Source organism: Eurosta solidaginis, chromosome 5 (genome assembly GCF_040869045.1).
Source record: "Eurosta solidaginis isolate ZX-2024a chromosome 5, ASM4086904v1, whole genome shotgun sequence".
In the NCBI taxonomy this organism is placed as follows: Eukaryota; Metazoa; Arthropoda; class Insecta; order Diptera; family Tephritidae; genus Eurosta; species Eurosta solidaginis.
Window position 1 is genome coordinate 160,419,210 of NC_090323.1, and position 25,867 is coordinate 160,445,076.

Below are 25,867 nucleotides of genomic sequence, written 5' to 3' on the forward strand. Positions count from 1 at the left end.
TTTTAGAAATGATGTTTCTCAATTAGAAGAAAATTTTTCTAAGTGGGATCGCCCCTCGGCAGTGTTTGGCAAGCGCTCCGGGTGTATTTCTGCCATGAAAAGTTCTCAGTGAAAACTAATCTGCCTTGCAGATGCCGTTCGGAGTCGGCATAAAACATGTAGGTCCCGTCCGGCCAATTTGTAAGGAAAAGCAAGAGGAGCACGAAGCAAATTGGAAGAGAAGCTCGGCATTAGATCTCTTCGGAGGTTATCGCGCCTTACATTTATTTATTTATTAACTAAGTAAATTCTGGAAATGCCTAGAAGTATGGAACGAGGCAATCGAAGAGTATAAAAGCGGCAACAGTAGAGGCATGACAATAAGTTTGATTTAAGCAAGCTATCAGTTGCGAAGTATAAGTGTTATTTTCAAGTAGTCTAATAAAGACCATTTTTGCATTATTCAATATTATATTGGAGTTATTTATTCAACAGTTTAGTGATTCGAACGTTAGCAGAAGATTTGGAATAAGCGGAATTTCAGTAAATTCGTTACAATACTAAGAACCATAATTCTGAAAAATTATACGGCTTCTGATTAATGGCTTCAGAAACTTTTTAATTTTCTTCTATTAAAAGTAGGAGCCACGCCCGTATCCCAAAATTTGGTTTTTTACTTAATTGGCGCTTAACTGTTTAAACGGCTATGGCCGTCCAATCGCATCTTCCCTCTGCCAACTGGCATCAATTGGTCACAGCATGGGAGTTTAAATCGTTTTCCACCTGGTCCTTTCAGCGGAGTGGGGCCACCCTCTTCCTCTGCTTCCATAGGCGGGATCCTATAGAAACACTTTCTTAGCCGGAGCGTCATCTTTCATTCGCATAACATGGCCTAGCCAACGCAGCCGCTGCGTTTTAATTCGCTGGAATATGTTGATGTCTGCGTATAGCTCGTACAGCTCTTCGCTAAATCTTCTTCAGTACTCGCCGTCGCCAACGCGTAGAGGTCCATAAATCTTCAGAAGAACTTTTCTCTCGAATACTCAAAGAGCCGCTTCATCTGATGTTTTTATGGTCCATTTCTGCAATATATAGCAAGACGGGTACGATAAGTAACTTGTAGAGCATGATTTTCGTTGAGAGAGATAGAGAGATGACTTTACTTTTGAATTGCCTACCTAGTCCAAAGTAGCACTTATTTGCTGGATTTCAGAGCTGATATTGATTTTAGTGTTAATGCTTGTTCACAAATATTATTTTGAAGTTATGCAATTGTTCACTGTTAATTGAGGGTCTTTCATCCTTTTAAATACTCTTTATCTCCTCCCCATTTTTCTCCGTCTTACCCTCTCTCATTTTTTTGTTTCGCAAGCTACTATCTTTCTTCTTCCCTTGTACTCCTCCTTCTTCTCTATATTTCACTCTCTCACTTTCCGTTTCTGCAATATACTCTTTTACCACTTTATTCCATTCGTTATCATTCACTTCTTCCCGCTTTCCGTCTTTCTGTACCCCTTTCTCTCTACCTTCCCTTAGCTCTATATTTAAATTCTCCCCTCTCTATTCATTTATCTTATCTCCATGTGCCTTTTTATTTTTCTCCGTCTTTTTCTCTCCATTTATTCCATTTCCATCTACCCCATTTCCATCTTATTTACTTATTTCAAAAAACAATTGGAGGTGTTTTATGATTATCACAATTCTTGTCCGGGCAAGTGCAGCAAAAGCAGGCCAAAGAAAACTGCCCTCCATTCTTCAAACCTGCCAATGCTGTACTCGTTTCTTAACATACAAGATCCCCGCTTTATAGCTGCCCTTGTGAGTGTACAGCTGCAATTATAGGATTGGGACGAATATCTCGACAAAGTAGTGGTGCTTAAGCTGTCCTGGAAATTTTTTGCGAATAATAGGACAAACCTTGTATAGCTGCAGTTGATCTATCGGCAGGAGCTGGCACGCTGACTTTATGAATTGGTGGTCTCGCCCGATGTAAGCCGCATATTCAAGTTTCCAGATCGCTGTGGCGTTTGCTAAGCGGGTTTTAAGTAGGGTAAGGCCGCGGGGATCCTACGGAAATTAAATACATGCACGAGCAAAAGATGGCGGCCACCGTGGTGTGATGGTAGCGTGCTCCGCCTACCACACCGTATGCCCTGGGTTCACACCCTGGGCAAAGCAACATCAAAATTTTAGAAATAATGTTTTTCAATTAGAAGAAAATTTGTCTAAGCGGGGTTGCCCCTCGGCAGTGTTTGGCAAGCGCTCCGGGTGTATTTCTGCCATGAAGAGCTCTCAGTGAAAACTCATCTGCCTTGCAGATGCCGTTCGGAGTCGGCATAAAACATGTAGGTCCCGTCCGGCCAATTTGTAGGGAAAATCAAGAGGAGCACGACGCAAATTGGAAGAGAAGCTCGGCCTTAGATCTCTTCGGATGTTATCGCGCCTTACATTTATTTCCGGCCATAACCGTTCAGACGGTTAAGCGCCAATTAAGTAAGTAAGTAGCGAGCAAAAGTTGAACGATCGAGGTTGATTGGGATATGCTTAAAACTGGCTGCGGTTACCTCGAGCTATTGTAGGATGAAAATAATATGGGTAACGCTCAATAATCCCGGGAACTGCGAAACGTAAATCTATTAGGTTGAAAGTATGTGTGGTCAGGTACGTTGTGAGCCACCTACAATCTGTTCCTAAATAGATGATTTGCAAACCAGCTTTGTAAAGGCTGGGAGCGGTTTAGTTCTTGCAAGGAGTCGGAACTCTTCTATAGATCTTTCTTTATGGTGGAGGAAGACTTGATCAACTTGGGGTTTACAATCGGCGTAGAGATTTCGTGCGTTATTTCTTAGTCCCATTTGGGAGGTTAAGCACGGTCTTATGATCATGTCGGTGGTAGAGAAGGAAGCGTGCTAACGTTAATATGAAGGCAGAGGAAAATTCTCACAGACGATAGAAAATCTTTACCTATAACTTTCCCAGTAAAGTTTTAGTTTCTCTTATTTCTATTTATTTTTCATGCAGACTCAAGTGGACAGAAATTGCTCCGCCACTGCCAGGGCAATCGCCATATCAGCAACACTTTGAACACCATCAGCAATTGTCGCCCCAAAATTGCAGCTACGTAAGCGCAGAACCAGCAGCACACACTTACCCCGCCACAATGTATGAGAATTCGTGTTCATATCAAACAGCGCTAGATCTGAAGCGCGTCTCACCGCCTACGATGGCGCAAGTGAAGACTGAAGATTGTCTGACGCTTGGTCAATGCTCTCCAGATTGGTCCACATATCGATTTCATCAGTCCACATTCGAACAATTGAAACAAAGTGTTGAAAAAGCGAAAGCGGCGCTACAAGATCGAAGTGGGTTCTTTGGAGCAACGAGTGCGTTCAGGTTGGTATTTGTAGTTAAAATTCTACATCAATTTAAATAAAAACTCAAATTATATATTTTTTTGTACTCTAGCGACATCTACTCAACGCAACGTCTCAGCGATACACTTGGCGACTCATTGCCCAATGTACAATCGTCGAATGGCGGCAATTGCCTTGGCATTGTACACAATAGCGGCGGTTTAAGCGGCAATTCGGTGGCGAGCACGCCGAGTTTAGTGTTGAATGGCAATTGCATTACCTCCGTCTCATCGGCCACAACGGGTCAACGTTATCGTTTGGACAGCTTACAACCGGCTACTGGCTGTTCGCCCGTCTCTCAGCATGGTGCCATCAGTGCGAGTAGTGCGCCACAGTCGCTTACACCAGGCGCCTTAGACTCGGTTGGCGGGGTGGAAGGCAAATCAAGAGGTAAGTTAAAATTTTAAAGGAAGCATTTATTTATTGAGAGCTCAAGGAAAGGATGAATGAAATTTAATACAAAATAATATTTACTAAGGACAGGAAGCAAATTTCCTAGCAAAATATGCATATATAAAGCTTTTAAAAGCACATCACTTTAAATGTTCATTTATACCCGTTGGTGCTGGCAAATGTCACGTAATGGTGGTTTATGAGGGCATACAAGAATCGAACGGAATTTACAAATAGAAATTTATAAGCATAAAGAGTATCGATTATGTAATTATTGACGACCTGACAGGACACCCAATATTTCGAGTGGGTTAGGCGAGGTTGAGAGGGCGTACACTTCTACCCGAAAACATATTGTTTGGAGTTAATGCCCTTGGTAAGTGCTGAATGGTAAGTCCTTTCGATATCTCAGTTAAACGTTGTAGCTTCAGTTCCAGTTTCGTTGAGGGGTGCCAATTCTCGATTTCAAAAGTGGCAATACCGGATGTCAGCATAAGCTTAACGAGCTAGTCCAAACGAAAAGCATATTAAAAACACAAATTTGTTAATTTAGAATGTCCCATGCCGTCGAATACACTGGTGCCTCCACCTCTTTACGATAGTTTTTATCTATATATATCTACATATGAATGTATTAACAGGCGAGAATCTCACGACTTTAAGTTATTTCCGGAAGGGAGGTTTCGGATGACTTAGAAAGTTCGACGTGGTCAAATCAAATTGTTAACGAGAAGGTCGGGCAACTTTACAGTGATAACTTCCGGAACGTACTGTATCAATAATCGCGACCGTCGTGGTGTAGTGAGGGCGTGCTCCGCCTGGGTTCACACACCGGGCAAAGCAACATCAAAATTTAAGAAACAAGTTTTTTCAAATAGAAGAATGTTTTTAAAAGCTTGGTCTCCCCTCGGCATTGATTTGGAAAGAGCATCATACCTACGTTAATTCAGTGGTTTTTCAGCTATAGGAAAATTGGCAAATTTATAAACTTTAAATTGCTCTATCTTAGCGAAAAAAAGATACTTGAGCAAACTCAACGCCATTCGTAAGAGAAATACTTCTTCTTTAAGATCCTATGTGTGCTGTCGTTTATATATAACCTCAAAAATAGCCAATAACGGTGTTTTTTGCACATTTAGGTTAGGATATCTCAAAATCCTGACGTGACAGAGCAATTCTGCGTCCAGATTTGAATTCAGCGCATCGAAAACCTTTCGGAAAGTATGGTCTGGTATATGATCAAATTTCTTGTCGGCCTGTGTTATTGAATCAGTTTGGACAAAGCTTTAACAATTAGCCATACATTTTCCCACCAAAACATTTCGTATATGTCCATATGTGCTCCTTCATTTAAGCCAGTTTCTGCTGCTTTTCATATCTGTTTGTTACACACTTGGGTCCCTTATTCCCATCCTGAAAGTGCAGCCTGACAAAATAGACTGACTTGTGGCAGAGATGATGACCGTGCGGACCTTTTAATTACTTTGTTGAGATTGGGAAGGCTTTGCAGAATATCTCATTGAGTTCTAGAAGTTAAAGGTTCACCGAGTAGATGCCATTCATTCAATTGAGACAGCTTTGAAGCAACAGTACTGTGGTAGAATTAGTTGCTGGTCAACGCAAACGCCTGTCCGGCAAACTTCTTCGGTTACGTATTACCCAGGTGAGCGGTGGTCATGTATGTATGTATATTTGCTCACGTTTCACCTACGATAATTTCTTTTCTTTCATTTTCCAACTTATTTTTTTCTTCCTAGCCTTTTTCCCAGCCCTCTACCTCTTTCTTAACCACTCTATTTCACTCTTCCCTTCCCATTTCTCCTTTTCCTTTAGTTTCATTCTCACACTTCCTCCCTATCTTCATCTCTTTAAATATACATTACATTACAATTTATATTCTGTCCCTGATTTTTTCTTCCGGTTTTCCGTCTTCATTCTCTTCGTCTTGCTTTACCTTGCACTCCGCCTTGCACTATTTCTTACACTTCTCCTGTGTTGCCATATGGCTTCCTTCATTCGCTCCTTTCCTTTCTCGAAATAATTTTCTGATGATGGTACAATGCCGAAACTGGTTTGTCTCGAAACCAAATTTGACAAGGGATGACGGAAAATATACATCATTTAACAAAATAAGTTCTGCCTTTCCCTTTACTTGAATCTCTATCTTTTCATTTCAATACCCTTTCTCTTCCTCTTCTTATTGCTCTTCGTCCTTTCGAACTCCCTTTCCACTGCCCTACCACTTTCTTTTCCTTTACCCACCTTTTCATTTTCTGCATGCTCCACTTCTTATCTTTCTCTTTCTTCCTTCCCAGTACTCCTTCTCTTAACCATCTTCCATTCCATTTCATGAAAACATTTTTCTCCTCTCGCTTTCTCTCTCTGTGCCCCACCTTAGCTTCATCATCTTTCATGCCAACTTCGCTAGCAGATATCTTCCACCTATTCTTCATTTTCCTCTTCCTCTCCTACTCATGTCCCTGTTAGATAGAATCACTATAGCAAGTATTGGAACATTTTCGATGATATATCAAATCATAATTTTTCTCAAAGGCATTTTCCTAAAAGAAAAAGGGTTGGCACTGCCCATATTTCCAGAAGTGCATACTATGCATATGGTCTTTCGAACAAACTTTATTCTAAATGAGTATATTCGGGATTCTAATGAATAAAATCATGTTTAGGCTGGGGCGTGTAGGCTCCGTCCTGTCAATTTGTAGGAAAAATTAAAAGGAGCACGACGCCCCTTTGTCACGAATCTCAAAGTTTTAAGTGCTTGAAGAAGAAAAGTAGACCCAAGAATAAGCAAGGATTGATCAGAAAGAGTTGAATTAGAAATGTTCGTCGGTCCGTCTGTCTGTTTGAACGCAATCTAGTCTCTCGATTTTTGATATACATATCTTGATGAAATTTGGTCAGCGCAAATATATTTTGCTGTTCGATGAGATATTTGGCGAAATCAACCAGATCGGACCACTATAGCATATATCCCCCATACAACCGATTTTTCATAAAAGACTCTTTTTTGTTATATCTTCCTGAATTGATCAGATAGAAGCTTCAAATTTCACTAAATGCTTTCGTATTTGACACATATTGTTTTCTGAAAAAGTCGTAGAGATCGGTCGTATATATAGCATATATCCCATAGAAGCGATTGTTAAGATAAGACAGTTTTCGCAGTTTCATACACATTTTAACAGCTAGAAGCTGCAAATTTCGCCAAATACTTTCATATATGGGTCACATTGTTGTTTGAAAAAATCGTCGAGATATTTTTCGGAATCAGCCGGATTGGGCCACTATAGCATATATTCCCCATACAAACGATTTTTCATAAAAGAATCTTTTTTGTTATATCTTCCTCTATTGATCAGATAAAAGCTTCACATTTCACTAAAGGCTTTCATATTTGACACATGTTGTTTTCTGAAAAAGTCGTAGAGTTCAGCCATATATATAGCATACGTCCCATACAAACGATTGTTCAGCTAAGAAGCTTTTCAAAATTTCTGCCCCGTTTCAAAAACCAGAAGCTTAAAATTTCTCCAAATGCCGCTTATTCGGATATAACTTTGCCCAACTTTATTCATGAATGGTATGAAGTCTGCGGCATGGCCGAAGCCATTGTCACCCTTACTTGTTTCTTATTTATATAGGCAAATCTGATTTGTGTCATATTTTTTATTTGTTTTCTGCTCTAAGAGATTTCTAAAGTAACAAAAATTGGCAGGATCATATTTTGCTAATTGAATTTCCACAAATTTTACTTGTACGTAGTTTACTTATTTCAATTTATTTTGTCTGGTTAAAATATTCCTAATTTTTTTTTCGTTTTGCTCATATGAACAGGCCACTCGAAGGTCGACTGCTGACCACATTTGCTGCCAAAATTGTAAAAACATCATTATATTGCAATATTTTTTTGTTAAATTTTTGTGATGAATTTGAGCCAAACATGCAAACCGCGCATAACACGGACATTTCACATTTTGAAATACCTAAACAACTTAAATGTCTTAGATAAATATGCACTTCACTTTTGATATGTCTATTTGTGGCGCTTACTGACATTAACAAGAAAGTCAACTAAAAAATAAAAATAAAAAAATAAAAATTTTACTTACAAAATCACTTAACTTGTTTTGGCGAGATACAAAGCAGACTATACAAATTGGCCGAAAGATATGAAAGGATATGAAAAAGGATACTTTAAAGCTTAAAGCCATATAAGCATGGGTTTGTGTGTTTGTTAAGCGTAAAATCCACCTCACTATCTTTCTTTTGTTGGCATGAGTTTATGACAATAAAAAAAGGTAAAGCCGTTCCTTCGATGTGTGTCCTCGCATACCTCACGGACTGACTTAGAGCTTTCAACCGTTATGGACAACAATAACACAAGTGGTCAACTCTCTTTCCAAGTTGATGAATATTCAAACAAACTATGGGTATGTAGTAAGGTTGCCACACCATGTTTTCATTTGGGACCAAAATTCATCGAAAAAGGACAAATCTCAAGAAAAAGGACCAAATTTTATGTTTTATTTTATTGAGACAGCATCAGTTCCGCAATTCACAAGAGTGACGTATTCGTTATAAAATATAAAATTTTAGGATGATTCCATAGTTTCCTATACAAAATTTTACTAAGACTATGCTTTAATTCAAACTGCGCAAACAAAAATAAAGTGTAATTTTATATATTACATTTTCACATTTCTAGGATAAATCTATGTCTTTTACCAACCAAACATTTTGAATGTAATGTTTTTGACAAAGCTCTTAAATTATAAATGAAACCAATCAATTCTTCGAAGCAGTTTTGTTAATGCTATTATTATAGATGCCTAATTCTGCTGTATTTTATTGGCTTTGCAATTTTTGTGCACTCAAAAAAAAAAAAAAGTATCGCTATCATTTTAATACACGATGTGCAAAAATGAAACTATAAACGGTATCATTTTCGTGGTATCAATGCAACGACAAATAGTATAAAAAGTATATTTAAAAGTATCAATTTTGTATCTTGACTATTGATTTGCCCATGGAAAATATTTGATTCGCCCTTAAAATGTATCAGAATGATAACTGTATAAATTTCCTAGTTTCATTATGATAACATTTAAGCATTGAGCATTACATTTGTATGTAGTCTATTAACTTGACAAATACAATTATCAAACTAATATTTCGAAAATGTCAATAACATAAGATCATTGATGACGAAAAAAAGATAAGCAAAAATTGCACATTGATGCCTAGATGGCATCGCCTTGATGATAACTTTTTTTTGAGTGTGGTAAGAATTCTATGCAAGTAAATTGAAAATTATATGTGAGTTAATGAAAGTGTGCCAAATGTTGAGAGCAGTGGTGTTTACCTAAGTAAAAACAAGTAAGGACGGGACTGTCTTCGGCTGTGCCGAAGACTTCATACCTTTCATGAATGGGGCTGAATAATAATCTTATCCCGTTCGTAATCTCCAAATAATCGGATGTATAAGATAAGAAATATATAATGAACAGATGTACAAACCTAAACGATTTTTAAGATAAATATAAAATAAAGAAATGGCAAAAAACCCCCTTATCTGAACAATCGGTTGTATGGGATATACATTATATATAGCTCCGATCGAAATGATTATTAGATTGCGGTTGTATGGCAGATATACGTTAAAGGGATCCGATCCTATCGGATCTGACAAATGTCTAATATAATACAAATATACATCCTTGTGCCAAATTTCATTGAGATATCTCAAAATTTGAGGGACTAGTTTGCGTTCAAACAGACAGACGGACGGACAGACGGACACGGCTATATCAACTCAGTTCGTCGCCCTGATCAATTCGGTATACTTAATGAAGAGTCTATCTTCTATATTTCTCAACGTTATAAACATCGGACCAAAGTTAATATACCATTTCATGTTCATGAAAGGTATAAAAAGAAGAGTACCAAAATCGTGGCTACTGCCTAAAAAGGAACAAAATTGAAAAAAAGGAACCAGCGGACCAAATGGCGTTGGAAAGGACCATTTTTGGTCCAAATAGACCAAAAGGGGCAACCGTGGTATATAATACGGATAAATGTTCAACTGTACATATGTGTCACATATATTTAATACAGAGGATTGTCTATTTAGCCGAGCGTTAGGCGTGACAGCTCGCGGTTTAGCACCTTCGATTGTGTTACACAATTTATTTTATTATCTAAAAAATTTCTGTTATGTATGCAAATTAGTGTGTTTGATATCTTATTCAGTTTTATTGAGTTCATATGTATATCAAATGTAATCAACAAGGTTTGGAAATCACACAAAACTTAGTTATATTAAGTTGCTCTAACAGGGTCCTTTGAGTGCAAATTACTGTTTTGTATTGCGAGTCGATTTAAAAAAAGAGCGAATTTCCTAAGAGAATCAGCTAGCGTGTCATGAAAATTCTAAAGAATCTCATCATCATTATTTATTGGCGCTTAAGCACCTGACCGATTTTGGCTGTTTCGTGACAAGTACCGTCGACTTTCATTGTTTCGTGATCAAGTCCGTCATCTATTCCTACATCATTAGTGGATGTCACCCTTTTCTCTGCTTCCAAATATGGATGCCGGTATCAATAGTTTCTGAGAGGAAGCGTCTTCACTCATTATCATAGCATGACCTAGCCAGCTAAAGCCTTGCTTGAGCTTTCCTTCGTTACACTATGTTCAGGACTGCGTAAAAGCTCATAAATTAATCATATCAAATAAATACAACCTCCTTCGCTATATACCATTACAATCATGTACATCACCATCTATCTTCCAGATAAATTTTTTCTTGAGTAAGAGCTATTCAATTTTCTCTCGACATAGTGCATGATTCCGACATCAGGAAAGGTGTGATGTAAGAATAGAAGAGCGTGATTTTTTCTCTTCGAGAAAGGACTTTACTTTTCAATTGCCTACTCAGTTTCCGAAAAAGTCAACGAGTCTCAAAGAAAGACATTGGAGGAAACTGCATGTCTATCAAAACACCGCGCTCCCAACTACCATGGGATGTCTTCTTATTTCTCCAGAATATCGTCTTCACAGTGCGGCGGCAATATTTCACATAAAGGATGAGAAACGAAATGCTTAGTTTCTGTTAGATACTCAAAACACCTATGCATTCTATCAGTTATCTAATTTAAGACGCCTCGCCTCCCAGTGACATAAGGAGTAATTTCCGCAAGCACTCTATAGAAATCCGCATACAAGAATTCAGCCGTTTGGTTAGGGATTCAAAGGGTTGACAAGCCCAACACAAAGCTTTATAGCTTCAAAGCTTCCGCAACCCAATTGTCAACCTCACCTACGCGAGGTGAATCCTGTTACAAATATCAATGTATCATACACATATTTAGCAGGCGAAGCTCTGGCTACAACAAGTCCTCATGGAACTAGGTGGTAGGAGCGGGATGGCCTAGAAGGCGGTCGTATAAATCAGTACCTTAATAGTGCTTTGTTACAAGGACCATCAACATCGATAACACTCGCTAAAACCTTCGGGCAATGCCTTTGTCGTTAATACAATAACAAAAATACAACAACAACAGTCGTTTGAGCAAAAATAGCCATTAAAAGGCCCTCAAAGCCATCCACAAAGATTCGGCAAAGTCCAATGCCGACAAATACCCAGCAAATCCTGTTCTCAATTTCAAATATCCGGAATTAGCAGCTGAAACAAGCAGACTTCTATGAAAGGCGCGTGCCAATCTGGCACAATCCCGACATACGCAATGTATGTATTGCATGTGATGTGTCTCCACATACTATCAATCATATTTTCAATTACAATGCTGAACAAACAACTCTTACACCCATGATGTTTCTCTGGTCCAGCCCTATTGCAACTGTAAATTTCCTTGAACTTCCCTCGGACTCTAACGCTTAAAGGGTATCTACTATCTTCGTCAAACTCTATCTCTTTCTCCTTCCCTCCTTTCTCTGCTCTATAGTTCTTCCTATTCTTCTCCATCCGTTATTCCCAGTCGCAGTCCTAGTCCCAGTCCCAGTTGGTTCCTGGTCTATTTCCCGGGGAAAAGTCTAGGCAAAGAGTTATTATGTACCTATATAACAAATTTCAAGCAAATCGAACTTTGTATAGAGTTTGTTCGAATAGATCCGTCCCTGGTTCATTTCACCAAAAGAACACTCTTCGCGTTGCTGTGAAGCGACCCTGCGAATTTGAATAAAATTGGCGGAGTGGTTTCGCAACTCATAAGCTGCATACAAACATACATATATAGATTTTGATAGATTAAATGCAAACATACCAAAAAATGTAACTTTTGTTTAAGAATTTAAAAGAAATGTTTGAAATTTTTAAGGAAGGTGTACTTTTGAAGAGATGTATACATTCTTAACCATTCTTATGTTGCATTAACTTGTCAACACGCATAAATATGTACATACATACATACTTACATATGTCAAACTGTTATGAAATGAAAATGCATACATACAATATCCATGCATATCTATAAATGTACTCCCGACGTTAAATAACGCTAGCGAATGCTTTGTATGTATCCATAATGTGATGTTGTGAATGCCCCACTCAAAGCAACTTTGATCGCTCAGTTCACACCGAACAAACGCACGCACCGCATTGTTTCGGAAAAGTCCTACCTTTGTTTAAAAACTTGCCCATACCAGAAAGGAATCAAGTATTTTTTTGATGCAAAAGGAAGGTAAATATTTCAAAGTTTAAATGCAAAGAAGCAGTTTTAAAATCGATTCATCCGTTTTTGAGTTGTGGCTGTGTAAACAAAAAGTTTATGATTGGTTTTACTACATTTTGCCACGTCCTTATTATAAATACTTTTAAATTATATTGAAAATGTCCATCTTACGTAGCTAAACTTTCAAATTCAAAAAACCGTTTTAAAATCGGAACATTCTGTGTGAAGTGATGGGCATACAACGATATTAAGCAATTTTATTTTATAAGAATTAAAGATTATAGATATAGATAACATTCAACCCTGGCAATTAGAATATACTTAAAGCACGACACAAGAATAAAAGAAAGAAGATATAACCCTTCCTTTAAGTCAAGTAAAAAATATATAGCCTTTGATTTAAATAAATTCCTCATAAATTCATCAACGCATACCAGTTTGAGTGGAAATTATAAAGTATTGTCTGATTCCTTGCTAAGGGACAGGAGAGGTAAAGCAAGCATTGACTAAAAGAGAAAGCTTTGCCTTGCAAATTAACAACGCAGCTTCAGAGTAAGCAACTTGCTGTCCCATTTGAGGACAAAAGGTTTGTGCGGTTGGCGTTTTTTCTTTGTGCCGAAAATTCTGTCAAACGAAAAGTGGAAGAAGAAAGTTATCAGTGTGGTAATAAATAATAAAAATTGGCATTTAAAAAAAAAGTTCAACCAAAAACTGTCCACTGAAAGTTGAAGCTATGGATGGTAATGCGAGTTAGCGTAAACTTAACTTGCGGTGCGGTGCTTATTTGTTAGGGGGAAGTGAGTGGTGAATATACGCTTTGGCGACTTTATGGTCTTTTACTGGTGCTCAATCGTTTTATAATCAGTTGCACTAGAGATGTATGAAAGTAGGCCAAATCGGTGGAAACCTGCTACTTGAAGAAGACTACTTTCCTTTCGGGCTATATGTAGCCTCGAATAGCCAAGCGAGTAGAAACCCGCTGATGGGAGGAGCATTACTTCCTCCTCTGTGGATGATGATTATTAAAAAACTGATCATAATGCCCTTTTAACTCATGGTGTAATGGTTCGGACGTTCTAGGATGCACAGGCCTCGGCTTCTAACGCCGGGTGAAGCACCTATGTGGAAAAGACTGATATGGGCTTGCTTGCTATACCTAATAGATTTGAGCTAGAGAAGTAGCCCGGAACGAGAACCACTTTACAAAAGTGACGGCAGACCATACTGCCTAAGTGGTATAGCGCAATCTAATATTGGGCATACAAACTACGTCATCGCGCGCCTGTGTTTTGATAGATATCTTGACGTCACATCAAGTATAAAGACTTGGTGCAGGGTTATGGAAAACTTGCATTCATGCAGCTGTAGTGTATTTTCGAAGAAACTAGTAGCGGTAACCAAAGTAGTAGAAATACAAGAGGATGAAGACGTACCACTAACGCCGCACGTATAAGTTCGAATAAACCGGTCCATGTAGAACTCTAATCTTTAGCGCAATGACACAACGATCGCCATACTTGTGGAGCCACTTCGATTGCAATTCTGAGGCGCCCGAACAAATTGTTGCAAAGAAGTTGATGCATTTGCTTAACTAACTTCTCGCCGACGTATTTATATAGTCTCGTTGTTTTAAACTTGGGAAATTGCTATTCATACCTGATCATGCTCGGGTGAGGGATCATTATCTCCATGATATTCGAGTGTGAACTCTGGTACATCAGCTTGCTTGGTGATTTATCGCTGCCTTCATTTAAGAGGGCAAAGAGGTGTTCCCTCTATAATCTGAGGACTCGGTTATAAGGACGCCGTTTCGTTCGAAATTTGGCCTGTCTTTGCCCTGGACATTCAATCCAGTGTTGTCTGAACTCCTTTCCTTTCCAGTTATTTATGTGTTCCCTGGCTTGGCTAAGTAGTCTCCCTGATCATCACTTGCATGTCTCTGATGCCCGGTAGCGTAAAAATCCTGATCCTTTAAAACTGCAATGCATTAATTCATTAGCTCAAAAGTATTTGTGCAAGACTGTAAGGCATGTAAGGCTGCTGGTTGTCTTACCTATGGAGATACACCTCGCCTTTCGTAGACATTATCTGACACAAACTTCTCTTGCATTTATTCCTGCCTGAAAAATAGTAGGGTTGCATCCCATTAGTATCGATTTCTTGAAGTTTGGCCCATAGATACCTGTTCCCGATTTTCCGTCATCAAATTTTGATCCAACCGTTAACCACACCTTTGAGTCAGGGTCAGTATATGAATTCCCTGTATCCCAAAGAGTTCTGTCCATAATGGATACTTTAAAATGCTATGGGGTTCTGGCCATAGGGGCCATTGCGTTACGAAGCTGCATTAAGGGATTTTCTAAACCCCAGCGGGTTAGGGGGCTTAGAATACCCCAGAGGCAGGTCTAGTGTATATAGCTTCTCCAACCCAATTTTCAGCCTCATCTGCCTGTGGCGAATCATTTCTTTAACAGCCGATGCTCTGGCGACCCCAAGTTCCTCATAGATCTTGGGGGTTTATGTCCTAGAAGATTTCATGTGGTCATACCAAATCGTCTCCGAGATGGTTGGGCTAGTAGCTTAATGGTGCTTTTTACCGAAACGAACCGGATCTGTATCCGGCAAAGGATCCTCAACATCGATAACACTCCCCAGAGCCATCGGGGAGTGGCCCAATCGCTACAACATCAACAACAACTTGGGATTTTCTTTGGATTTTCTCATTCCCTTCATGTGTCCTGCCATGCTTCCGCTCTTTAGCTTAGAAATATTTTAAAGTCTTAGTGCAACAAGTTTTGTCTCTTTCTCTTTAAAAATGGGGAAAACATATTTTCCCACTAAGTACAATCAGCAGTATACCTTCTCATCGCACCCACTACGCCAACGCATGCCTATTATCCTAATGCAGTTTGATAATTTTTTTTTGCTGTACTATGCGTGGTCCTCGGCCACCAAACTAAGGAAACAAAGGTGACTCTTGGCTTCACAACAGTATCCCATTTGGGAGATCAATATTTTGCCAATAAGTGAAGTGCCGGCCAAAAAATCTCTTGTTGCTTTATTTAAGATAGCATACAGAAGGGTAATCCAAGTGAGGGTTCTGGACAATAACCCCTAGTTATTTTACTTCCATTGAAAATCAGAGTTTGGTGCCACCCAGGAGTGGCTCTGGCTTGAATAGCTTTCGTCTCCGGGTAAAAGGTACTAGGACAGTTTATTAGGATAGATACACAATCTTCTGGTACCACACCACCGTTCTAGGATCGCAGGCTTATTAAATGATAGTGGATACTGTTTCATCGTGAATCCCTGTGATCAGATTAGATCTCCTATAACTTAACATATGCTTTCATATAGTAACAGGATTCTCCCCTATTTTAAGTCCAACTCACAACACGTTATATAATTAACAGTTTTCGAAACTTTGAGTTTATGCTTTTTCTGCTGTTTTTACTTGGGCGCTGGTAAATATTTCCTTACCCATTCGTCGCTTATGATAATTTTTGCAAATTGCAGGGGTGTCACACTTCATACAAAAGCAAATCTGAAAGTAAAGAGGCGGAATTTTGAAAGGAAAGATGAATAAGTAGATATGTATATGTATATTTATGTGCTTACAAGGGATAACATTTCTGGGTTGGTATTTTGTTTATTTTCAACCTTTTTCTCATGTTTCGCTACGTTGGTTGCCTTGCTGGTACGGATTATTGTATGGCTTTTATGGTAGCTCCTGCAAACGGTACCTAAAGATTCCCCGAAGAAGAAGTTTATGCTCTGGAAAATAATAAAAGTTCACCCACACAAATGAGCAAAAAAAGAAAAGTTCATTTTCAAAATGGTTGTGCTACAAAGGCGTACACGCATACAAATGTACGCATGTATATGTCCATGCGTTTAACCTTTGACATTTTCATTTGTTTGATTGTGTATGTTGGTGCTTTGGAGCTTTCATTTTATTATGTTGGCGAATCCTTTTTGTGTATTTTTATGATCATTATTATTGTTATCGCTTGAGCTGTGTTGTTGTTGTTCTTATTCTTGTAAGCTTGCTTGTTGACTTGGTTTTCGTTAAGGTAAAGTTATCTCATGCCGCTAGAATAAAAATACATATAGCTATGCTTGAAAGAGTAAGTATTAGACTGATCCGAAAAAAAAATTGCAAAATGCCGCCGCTATATTTTTGGGGGTTTGTAGGCAGGGTTTCGGAAAATTGTTTTTATATTTTCTATCTGCCGAAATGGGGTTTGATGTGTAAGCATCTTTGCTCATGGCATGGGGTGATCCAGAATTTAAGTGTAGTATAGGTGTGGGCATAATGTGTGGGAGTGATATGCAAAAAGGGAACCGTAACCGAAATCTGAACACAAACTGGACGGCGTTTTACCGATATGTTAGCGAAGAGTGAATAAGAAGAGCCAATAACAAATGTTATCGATGAGTTCTCGGTTTTTTATCATTGGCTTATGGGATTGCCACCCCTTCCTTTCTAAAAGTTATCGTCTTATTATACACTTGTTACTGGTTTGTTAAAGGCGTGTTATCGATGAGGTGTAGACTAGTTATCGATTTGTTATCGAAGTGTTATAAATTTTGTAACAAATGTTATTGATGAGTCATTGGTTTGTTTTTGACAGGTTAGCAATTTCTTAAAGACGAGTTATCGGTTCGTTATCCAATTGTTGTTGATTTGTTATCGAAATGATATCGATATGTTATAGAAGAATTATCGATTTCTCATCTGAGTGTTACCGATTTATTATCATAGCGTTATAGAGGTGCTATCCACGAGTTATAAGTTTATTATCGATAAGTTATCGACTTCTCATGGAAGTGTGATCACTTGGTTATCCATAACAATGTTATCCGCTGCTCAATAATTTGTTGTGAAACAGATACCCTAAAAAACGTCGGTAACAACCCGATAAGAAACCAATAAAATTTCGATGGCTCGGCGATAACACACCGATAACGATCATTTCGCTATCGATAATACGCTAACAGACGGCGGCCACCGTGGTGTAATGGTAGCATGATCCGCCTACCACACCCCGGGAAAAGGACCATCAAAAACTTTAGAAACAAGTTTTTTCAATTAGAAGACAATTTTTCTAAGCGGGGTTGCCCCTCGGCAGTGTTTGGCAAGCACTCCGAGTGTATTTCCGCCATGAAAAGCTCTCAGTGAAAACTCATCTGCCTTGCAGATGTCGTTCGGAGTCGGCATAAAACAAGTAGGTCCCATCCCGCCAATTTGTATAAAAAAAGAAATAGGAGCACGACGCAAGTTGGAAGAGAAGCTCGGACGTAGATCTCTTCGGAGGTTATCGCACCTTACATTTTTTTTAAAGAGACGATAACTTCTTTAATTTGATATGATTTCATATGACAACTAGGAACCCTCAAAGTCATCAAGCTCCTCCTTAGTAGAGGATTTTGTGGTCGCCAGAGTCTAGCCTGCAAAAGAAACAGGATTAGCCACGGAGATGCTATAAATTGAGCTAGCTACCTCTGGAAGGGGTGGCGCTCACAACTCTCGATGTAGGTTGTTAACGACAATCTGATGAATCTGTTATCCAATAGCCCTGAAATTATATCGAAATTGCTGTAAAATTTCACGACATAATTTCGAAAAACAACCAAAGTAGTTTCGCAAATAGTTCCGGAATAGTGCCGAAGCAGACCCATAATGTCCCCGCAGATAGCCTCGCTGATATTGTAGTAGATCCAGCATTTGCTATTAAATGGTTTCAAGGTCATTCCAAAAAGAGCTGAAAACAGAACTACATGTTTACAGTTTGAGCTTCGCGATTACTTGTCACTCTCGCTTTTTCATTATTACTTAGTTATTTGATAACCCTTATTATGGCCTTGAGAAATTCTATATTTCCTTCAAATGTCCTTTTGAGATTTGGTGTGGTTTTAAAATAATTTTGACCGCTAACTTGATTGTAGCGCCATAAAATATGCTCCGCTAACTCAGTTGTAGCCCCTTAAAGTATGGTTCTCAATTTGCCAAATAATTAAAAACCAAATATGTGACTGGCGACCAACCCAGTCTAGTAAATATCACTCAAGCTCAGGCTTTTGTAAAGCTCGTTACACATAATGTACACATATGTATATAGTTGTATGTGAATTGTATATATGCGAGTATACGTTGATGCGCTATGCTTGGCTTGCTTGAAAAGAATCTCTCATGCGTAACTCATTATTTTTCTTTCCAATGAAAATAATTGCAGAAATTGTAAAGATGGAATTTCTTTCTTCTTTGTCTTTTTTGCTTTTGTTTAGAATGCAGTCACCCGCACAAAACACAAATACACGCAAATATGTATGTTTGCAATACATGCATACCCAATTGGAAAATAGTGTAGAGATAACGCAGTCATTGAAAAATTTAAGAAAATGATAAAACAATCTACTCATTCTGTTTTGTTGATTTTCTGACGTGCTGGATGTTTAGGCAGGATCCCTAACTTTACCGCATCTGATTGCGACCCCCCTAATGCAACTCTGCAATTCGATACTCGATCGTAACTTATAGCCACCCACACCATCACCGCCACACGCAGGTACATGCACGTGTATGTGTGTTTTTGTCAGCACTCTTGCACATGCATGTCGGCGTTTATGCGTGGGTGACTTACCCCTTCAAATGGAAGATTTTTTCGGGCCAACGGTTGTCGCCGGCGATACAACCGGCCTCTTGGATTTCAGAGCAGCCAACCAGCTGCCGTATTGTTGCGTTTATTTGGGTAATATTGTAACCTAGCTATTTATATATTTACCCAATAAATCACATCTATTATAATGAGAAATCTCGTATTTTCTTATTCTTATTTTCAACCCGCTTATTGAGATCGACCCCGGTGCGCCCACCTACCTCTCGCAAGGATCCGACGCACCCCGGCCGAACACTGGATAATCGATCTATATTTGAACGATGACGAGGGACGACGGAAAATCATTTGCGAAGTCATAAGTGTTTAAAAAGTTCATTTATTTTGTTTTGAAAATGTCCGGGATCAGAAAGTGATGATTTCCTACTGGGCATGTTCACCTTTGTGAAAGTAGAGATATATAGCAGCGAAAAGAAATAATAGTGGTACCTTTTTTTCAAACTTCGTCAATTCTTCGCTTTTTAATATTCGATGTTTAAAGAATAAACTTCTATGAATTTGGAACTGAAAATTTACAGACCGATTGCACAAGTGTTTCGTAAAAAATTTGAAAATTCTATTTTTCATTTGGTGTTCCCAAACGTTTTTGAGTATACAATTTTATGGCCCAATCAATTTTTATCCAAGGAGGAAAAAGGATAGGTATTTAAATCCGCAATAAACAAATCATCCTGAAATGTAGGGAGGATTGCGTTTGAGCCCACTTCACTGTGTTGGCAATTAGCTGGAAGAGTCGCATTGTTTATGAGTTGTTAAAGAGTGTTTGTGCCTTACCTTCAGAGGTAGCGAACAACTACCACCTTACTTGGCGCTGTCAAGGTGACCAAAGGCGACGCCACGGTCATTGAGTGCTGTGCACGTTATTCTGGACTTCGGGTACAGCCGGAGTCATAGCCTTAACCCCTTTTTAGCTTTACTGAGAAAGCCGGATAACCTCCTTTCGGCTTAACGCCTACTTCATCCGATTAGTCTCTCGTTGGCATATTACGACTTCCCACATCTACCGAAGTACAGCTTTCGGAGTAGTTGAGGCGCCTTGTTATACGACTTTGTGCCAGGCGTCTACATTCCATACTAAAATTTTGCTATCATTGCGTATGCGAAAGTGCCTTTAAAAGTTCATATGTTTTCAAAAAAGCTAGCTAGGTTCGTGGCTTTGGAAATGTGTGCCTTCCGCCTCTTAACAGCAGGCCCATCACCTTAAAATGACCGATGCCTCTTTATGCGGCCAATAGCTTCTTCCTTCTCATACAAGCTGCAGCGCCGGGGGCTGAATACACCAAAGATCTTGCCAGCGAGTTTCCTTGGTCCTGTTTCTTCGGCCTCTGTTGGTTCGACCACCGTTGCTAAGCCTTGGACAATTTATAAGGCCGCTACTGTTGGAACGCTACCTAACTCTCTTTGCTTCGTATGCTATTTCTCTTTCTTTCTCTGCACGGACTCGTTTTCGCTCCTTCACTGAAATCACTGACATTGGCACTTCATGGTCATCGATACCTCGAGGTCTTCTTATGGAACGGAAAAGGGTAGATTCACATTAAGATCGTTCTTCGCACTATAATGATCTTGATTTTGTAATCACTCTAAAAGAGTTCTTATCGGCGAACTATTTTGGTCCCGTTTCTTCTGCCTCGGTTAGGTTGACCATGGCTCCCTGTTTCGTACCCTCTTCCACTTTTTTTCTCTGTCGCTCCCTCACTGGGCCCATTGACATCCGCAGTTTTTGTTCGATGCCGTCTTTTGGCGTGAAAAAGTGTAGATCCAGTCATAAAGTCCTTTCCATCACATACAAGTAATCGAGGGCTATGGTGCTCGTTCTCAGACATTGGTAACGGCTCCTCGAGCGGGATCTAGAAATTGCATAATTTTTTTAAAACAAAAATCACAAATAATTCAATATATAGTATTTTTGCATGCCACTTATCAATCCAGATTTTTTTTCGCTACTCGATGCTTTTCACATTCAAAGTATTTATGGCTTTTATGCCATCCATTAGCAAACGCGTGCATGTACCATTGTGCCAGCATCTTTGTGCCAATTCATAGCCGCACCAAACGTGAGATACTTTGCCGATATATTAGCAACATTTCATTGTGTCACGCTACAATCCCATTCATCGATGGCCGTACGCACGCACGCGTATGTAGCAGCTACTTGAGCGTAACGCAATATGCCATATAAGAAAAACATGGACACACATACTAACATACATTCAAAATTTTTCTTTATTCATAGCTGGCCCAATTTTAACATTTTAATCTTGAGTTTGTTTATATCAAAACAAAGATTTACGCCAATTAAACATGCCATGCTATATCAAAGAAAACAGCAATAAGAATTTGGTAAGGGCTTCAAAAGGACATCAAAGCTCCACCCCTACAATTTACCGAGTTTGCAAAAATTTTGTTCAGCTATCAATAATTGAATTCCAGTGATTCGTTTGGTGTTTTGCTCGTTTCGCTATGCTTTTCGGTACATTACACGTTTCCGGTTGGTTCTCTATCTCATCCCCTCTTGCTTTTTCACCCTTTCTGCGCTTGCATGTAGCTGGTATAGGGATTGCTTTGAAATTGTCAATATCAAAATCCATAAATAATTGCTCTGATTATGTGACAATTATCTCGGCAGACAATAATGATGTTGATAATTTATGCCATCCGCGAGCGAAGTCGACTTATGAAGAGATTTTTTGTGAGAAAAATTAGATACTTGAAATTCGGTAGACCGTGATATATGTATGATGTGACGAATATGAAAGGGTGCGTGTGTGTGTTTGTAAAACTGCAGTTCAGCCACAAAATGAAAATAATTATAATAATTTGTTTACTCTTTTTCGAAAAAGTCGTCATCTGTTCTTTCTTCTAATTGTTCTAATTAAAGAACTTTTGTAGTGGTCAACTTTTTTTGATATATGCTCACAGTATGGGGAATCTAAAATGTATATTAATTTCGAAATAGTAAGACTTCCTTTATTTGGGAACCAGCATCAACACTAGCAAGAACATCGGCTCTAAAATCCAGCGAAGAATCACTCATGCGAATAAATGCTACTTCGGGATAGGTAGGCAATTGAAAAGTAAAGTCCTCTCTCGGCAAACTAAAATCATACTCTACAAGTCACTTATCGTACCCGTTCTGCTATATGGTGCAGAAGCATGGACATAGCATATGACAACAGCAGATGAAGCGGCCTCTGGGAAGGTTCGAGGAAAAAGTTATTGGAAAGATTTATGGACCTCTACGCGTTGGCGATGGCGAGTACCGAAGAAGATTTAATGATGAGCTGTACGAGCTATACGCAGACATGAACATAGTCCAGCGAGTTAAAACGCAGCGGCTGCGCTGGCTTGGCCATGTTATGCGAATGAAAGATCATACTCCGGCCAAGAAAGTGTTTCTATCGGAACCCACCTATGGAAGCAGAGGTAGAGGGTGGCCCCCACTTCGTTGAGGGAACCAGGTGGAAAACGATTTAACTCCCTTGGTGTTACCAATTGGCGTCGGTTGACAGAGAGAAGGAGCGACTGGCGCGCTTTGTTGGAAGGCCATAACCATTTAAACGGTTAAGCGCCTATTAATTAGGTAAATAAGTAAGAATGCAGATTAAAGTGTTGCCCCACCACAATGTATATTGTTGAGCTGATATGAACGAAATCAAAAACCTAGTCATTTAACGATAAGGGAGTAAAGAAAAACAAATGGAAAAGAAGGAGAGAAATGGAAACAAGTTAAAGGAAGAGAGGGAGCAGCTTAGGAACTGTAAGAAACTATAACAAAAACCGGTACCTAAAACAAAACCACAGCACAACCAACTTCAAAATTGATACCAGGACTGAAACCGCTAGTGGGAAAGAAACAAGATCTAAATCAATGCGAAACCGAAATCGCAACCGGGAACGAGACCGGGATGAAAACCCGAACGAAAGCCAATCCACAACTGATGAAGCTGGGTAAGTCGGAACGAAGCGATACCGAAATCCTAGCGAAACCGGAATAGCAACCGGGAACAAGACCGGGGGAAAACCCGAGCGAAACCGAACCCACAGACGAAACCGAACAGAAAATGAAGCAGGCACCGACGTCGAGCCTGGAACTGAAACCGTAATTGGCACCTTAATCGAAACCGAAACGGAAATCGGAACGGAAACCCAAACTGAACCGGAATTTAAACCGGACCGAAACTGAAATGGAAATCGAAATGAAACCAGACCCAAACTGAGACACGAACGCAAATCGAAACCGAAACCGGAACTAGAATTGAAAGGGACCGAAATTGGACCTGGAACTGAACCTGGAACCTTATCGAGAAACTGAGACAGAAACGAGAAACGGAAAACAGAACAAATGTCAGAACGACGTCAAAACTGATACCGGAACTGAAACCTTAATCGCAAGCGGGACAGAAACAAGATCAAAATTAGAGCGAAACAAAATCCCGACCGGAATGAAAACCAGAGCAAAATCGAATCAACAACCGAGGAAGCTGAGCTAGTTCGAATCACACGATATAAAAATAAGAGCGAAGCCGAAATCGCAACCGGGAACGAGACCTGGATAAAACCAGAGTGAAAGCGAATCCACAACCGAAATCGAATAGAAACTGAAACCGAAGTCGATTTCGGAGCTGAAACTGCAATCGACACCTTCATCGAAACCGAACCAAAACCGAAGAAGAAATCTGAACCAAAACCCGAGTCGAAAATGTTTTAAGACCGTCCCAAAGCCGACACGGAAACCAGAACTGAAACAGGAACGGAAATCGAAAATGGAATGAAGCACGAGCCCAAAATGAACTAGAATTGAAATGGGACAGAAATTGAATCGTGAACCTTTACTGAGACCAGCCAGAAATGGAGACAAAATCCAACACCAAAGCCGAAATCAAACTGGAACGGGGACCAAAACCAATACAAAATTTACAGGATACGGATGTTGAAACCTTAAACGGAAGATTAATTGGATGGAACTCAAAGCCGAAACTAGAACCAAGCATGTACGTATCGCAATCAGGAAACGAACCGATGCCATACCCAAACTGAAATTGAAACCAGGAATCGTTTTTAAACGGTTAGCAAAGCCAGAATTGGGACGAAAACAAAACAGTTTTAGGAGAAACCCGATAACGTAACGGAAAACAGAGCGAAGTCGGTATATTAATCGGATAAAATTAGAACCGTAACCAGAAACGCGAGGGGTGAATAGTTCATAAGTGAAGCGCAATGTGAAAAATGGATTAACGATAACCCCAACCGAAGCGAAAGCGGTAACTGAAAACGAAATTGAATTTTAAACCCAAGGTCACACTTCAAGTGACACCAATCCAAAACCGGAATCGTGGCGATTAACATAAATCAACATTTACATATATTACATATATCGGAATCGATTTGTAAGTCACAAATAAGATCCGAAACCTGGTTCGCAATCGAAACCAGACTGAATCCAATTCTCTCACCGGGAAAAGAACCAAAACCGAAGCTGTATCCAGGTTTGCAACGTAAACCGAATTTGAACAGTAACTGTAACAGCACCCAGCACCGGAACCGGAACGGAAACCGAATTTGCACCGAAAGTAGAAACGAAACTGGCACAAATCAAAGCGAAAGCCGGAACAAAAATCGGATTGAATCAAAACAAGAACCTTACTTATGTTAACTGGAAAACATTGGTTATCCGAGCAAACATTAGACTGCAATTTGGAGCAAATACCGAAAAAGGGGAACAGCTGAATTTGGTTTTTGTTGTAACTCAATTGTTTGCCATTCCAATTTTAGAATAGATGTGTTGTTATCTTAACGAACAACACTCTATGAAAACGATTTGAGAGCTCAAAAAGCTGTTTGAAAGATGTATAGAAATCGGTTGTCAAGTAACCAATTACAACAAAAAACGCAAAAATTCTCGAGAACCTCACAACTTAGCCTTCAAATTTAGGGGCGGCCTTTTATTGCTTTTTTATTCAACCCAGTCTACCTGCAGACCTAATGGCAAAAAATATCGCCATGCCTGAGCTTCGAAAGAGTTCTGTATAAAGGAGTATTGGAAAAACTTCGCCCAAACCGGACCAAACATCTGTAGTAGGTTCCCGGTCATAAAGGGATAGAAGGTAACGTTCCAATCCGTTTGGGAGAAATCAAAATGATACAGGAGTTGCATATGATCCATAAAGTACGAAATGTGTAGACAGAAGCGCAGAGCTGCAAAGTTTCTAAGACCATGTGCAAAACCTACGATATAAGACTCACAAAGCGATTCATACCTCTGAAGAGTGAATACGTAAGGCTCACGATGGACAAGCTAACTGAATACTGCCTTCTGGCGTCAAATACTTATAAGTTAGACCTCGTCAATAACAGCAGATGTATGAAGTGTGAGGTTAGGTTAGGTTGAACTGGCCGGTCCACGAGAACCTCACATATACTGATTGAGTTCGTAGTGTTACCAGAAGTTTGTGTTAACGGCCAAACTCAAAAACCATATCAAAAACCAGGACCTATGTTATAAAATAACTCCGTCCTCTTGGCAAATACTAGAAGCTTCCTAGGACTTAAGCCACTTCCTGCCCCTAGATCTGACAGCTGTATCACTCCTAGTAGCTGTAGTCTTAGCCTGGCAAGCGCAGGGCACGAGCGCAGAACGTGCTCGATCGCTGCTATCACTGACCAAGCCTAGTAGGAAATGCGAGCTGCAGGAAGA

General features: G+C 39.5%; 1 protein-coding gene across 1 annotated transcript in view; it reads left to right on the top strand.

The window, feature by feature from the left end:
* The first annotated feature begins 3,111 nt into the window (after positions 1-3,111).
* Positions 3,112-25,867, top strand: part of Ets65A (DNA-binding protein D-ETS-3) — a 211,185-nt gene continuing 188,429 nt past the window's right edge. Inside the window, 2 exon segments of the mRNA XM_067792498.1 lie at positions 3,112-3,372; positions 3,445-3,782. Of these exon segments, the coding sequence (XP_067648599.1) occupies positions 3,140-3,372; positions 3,445-3,782 (571 nt within the window). The 5' untranslated portion in view covers positions 3,112-3,139.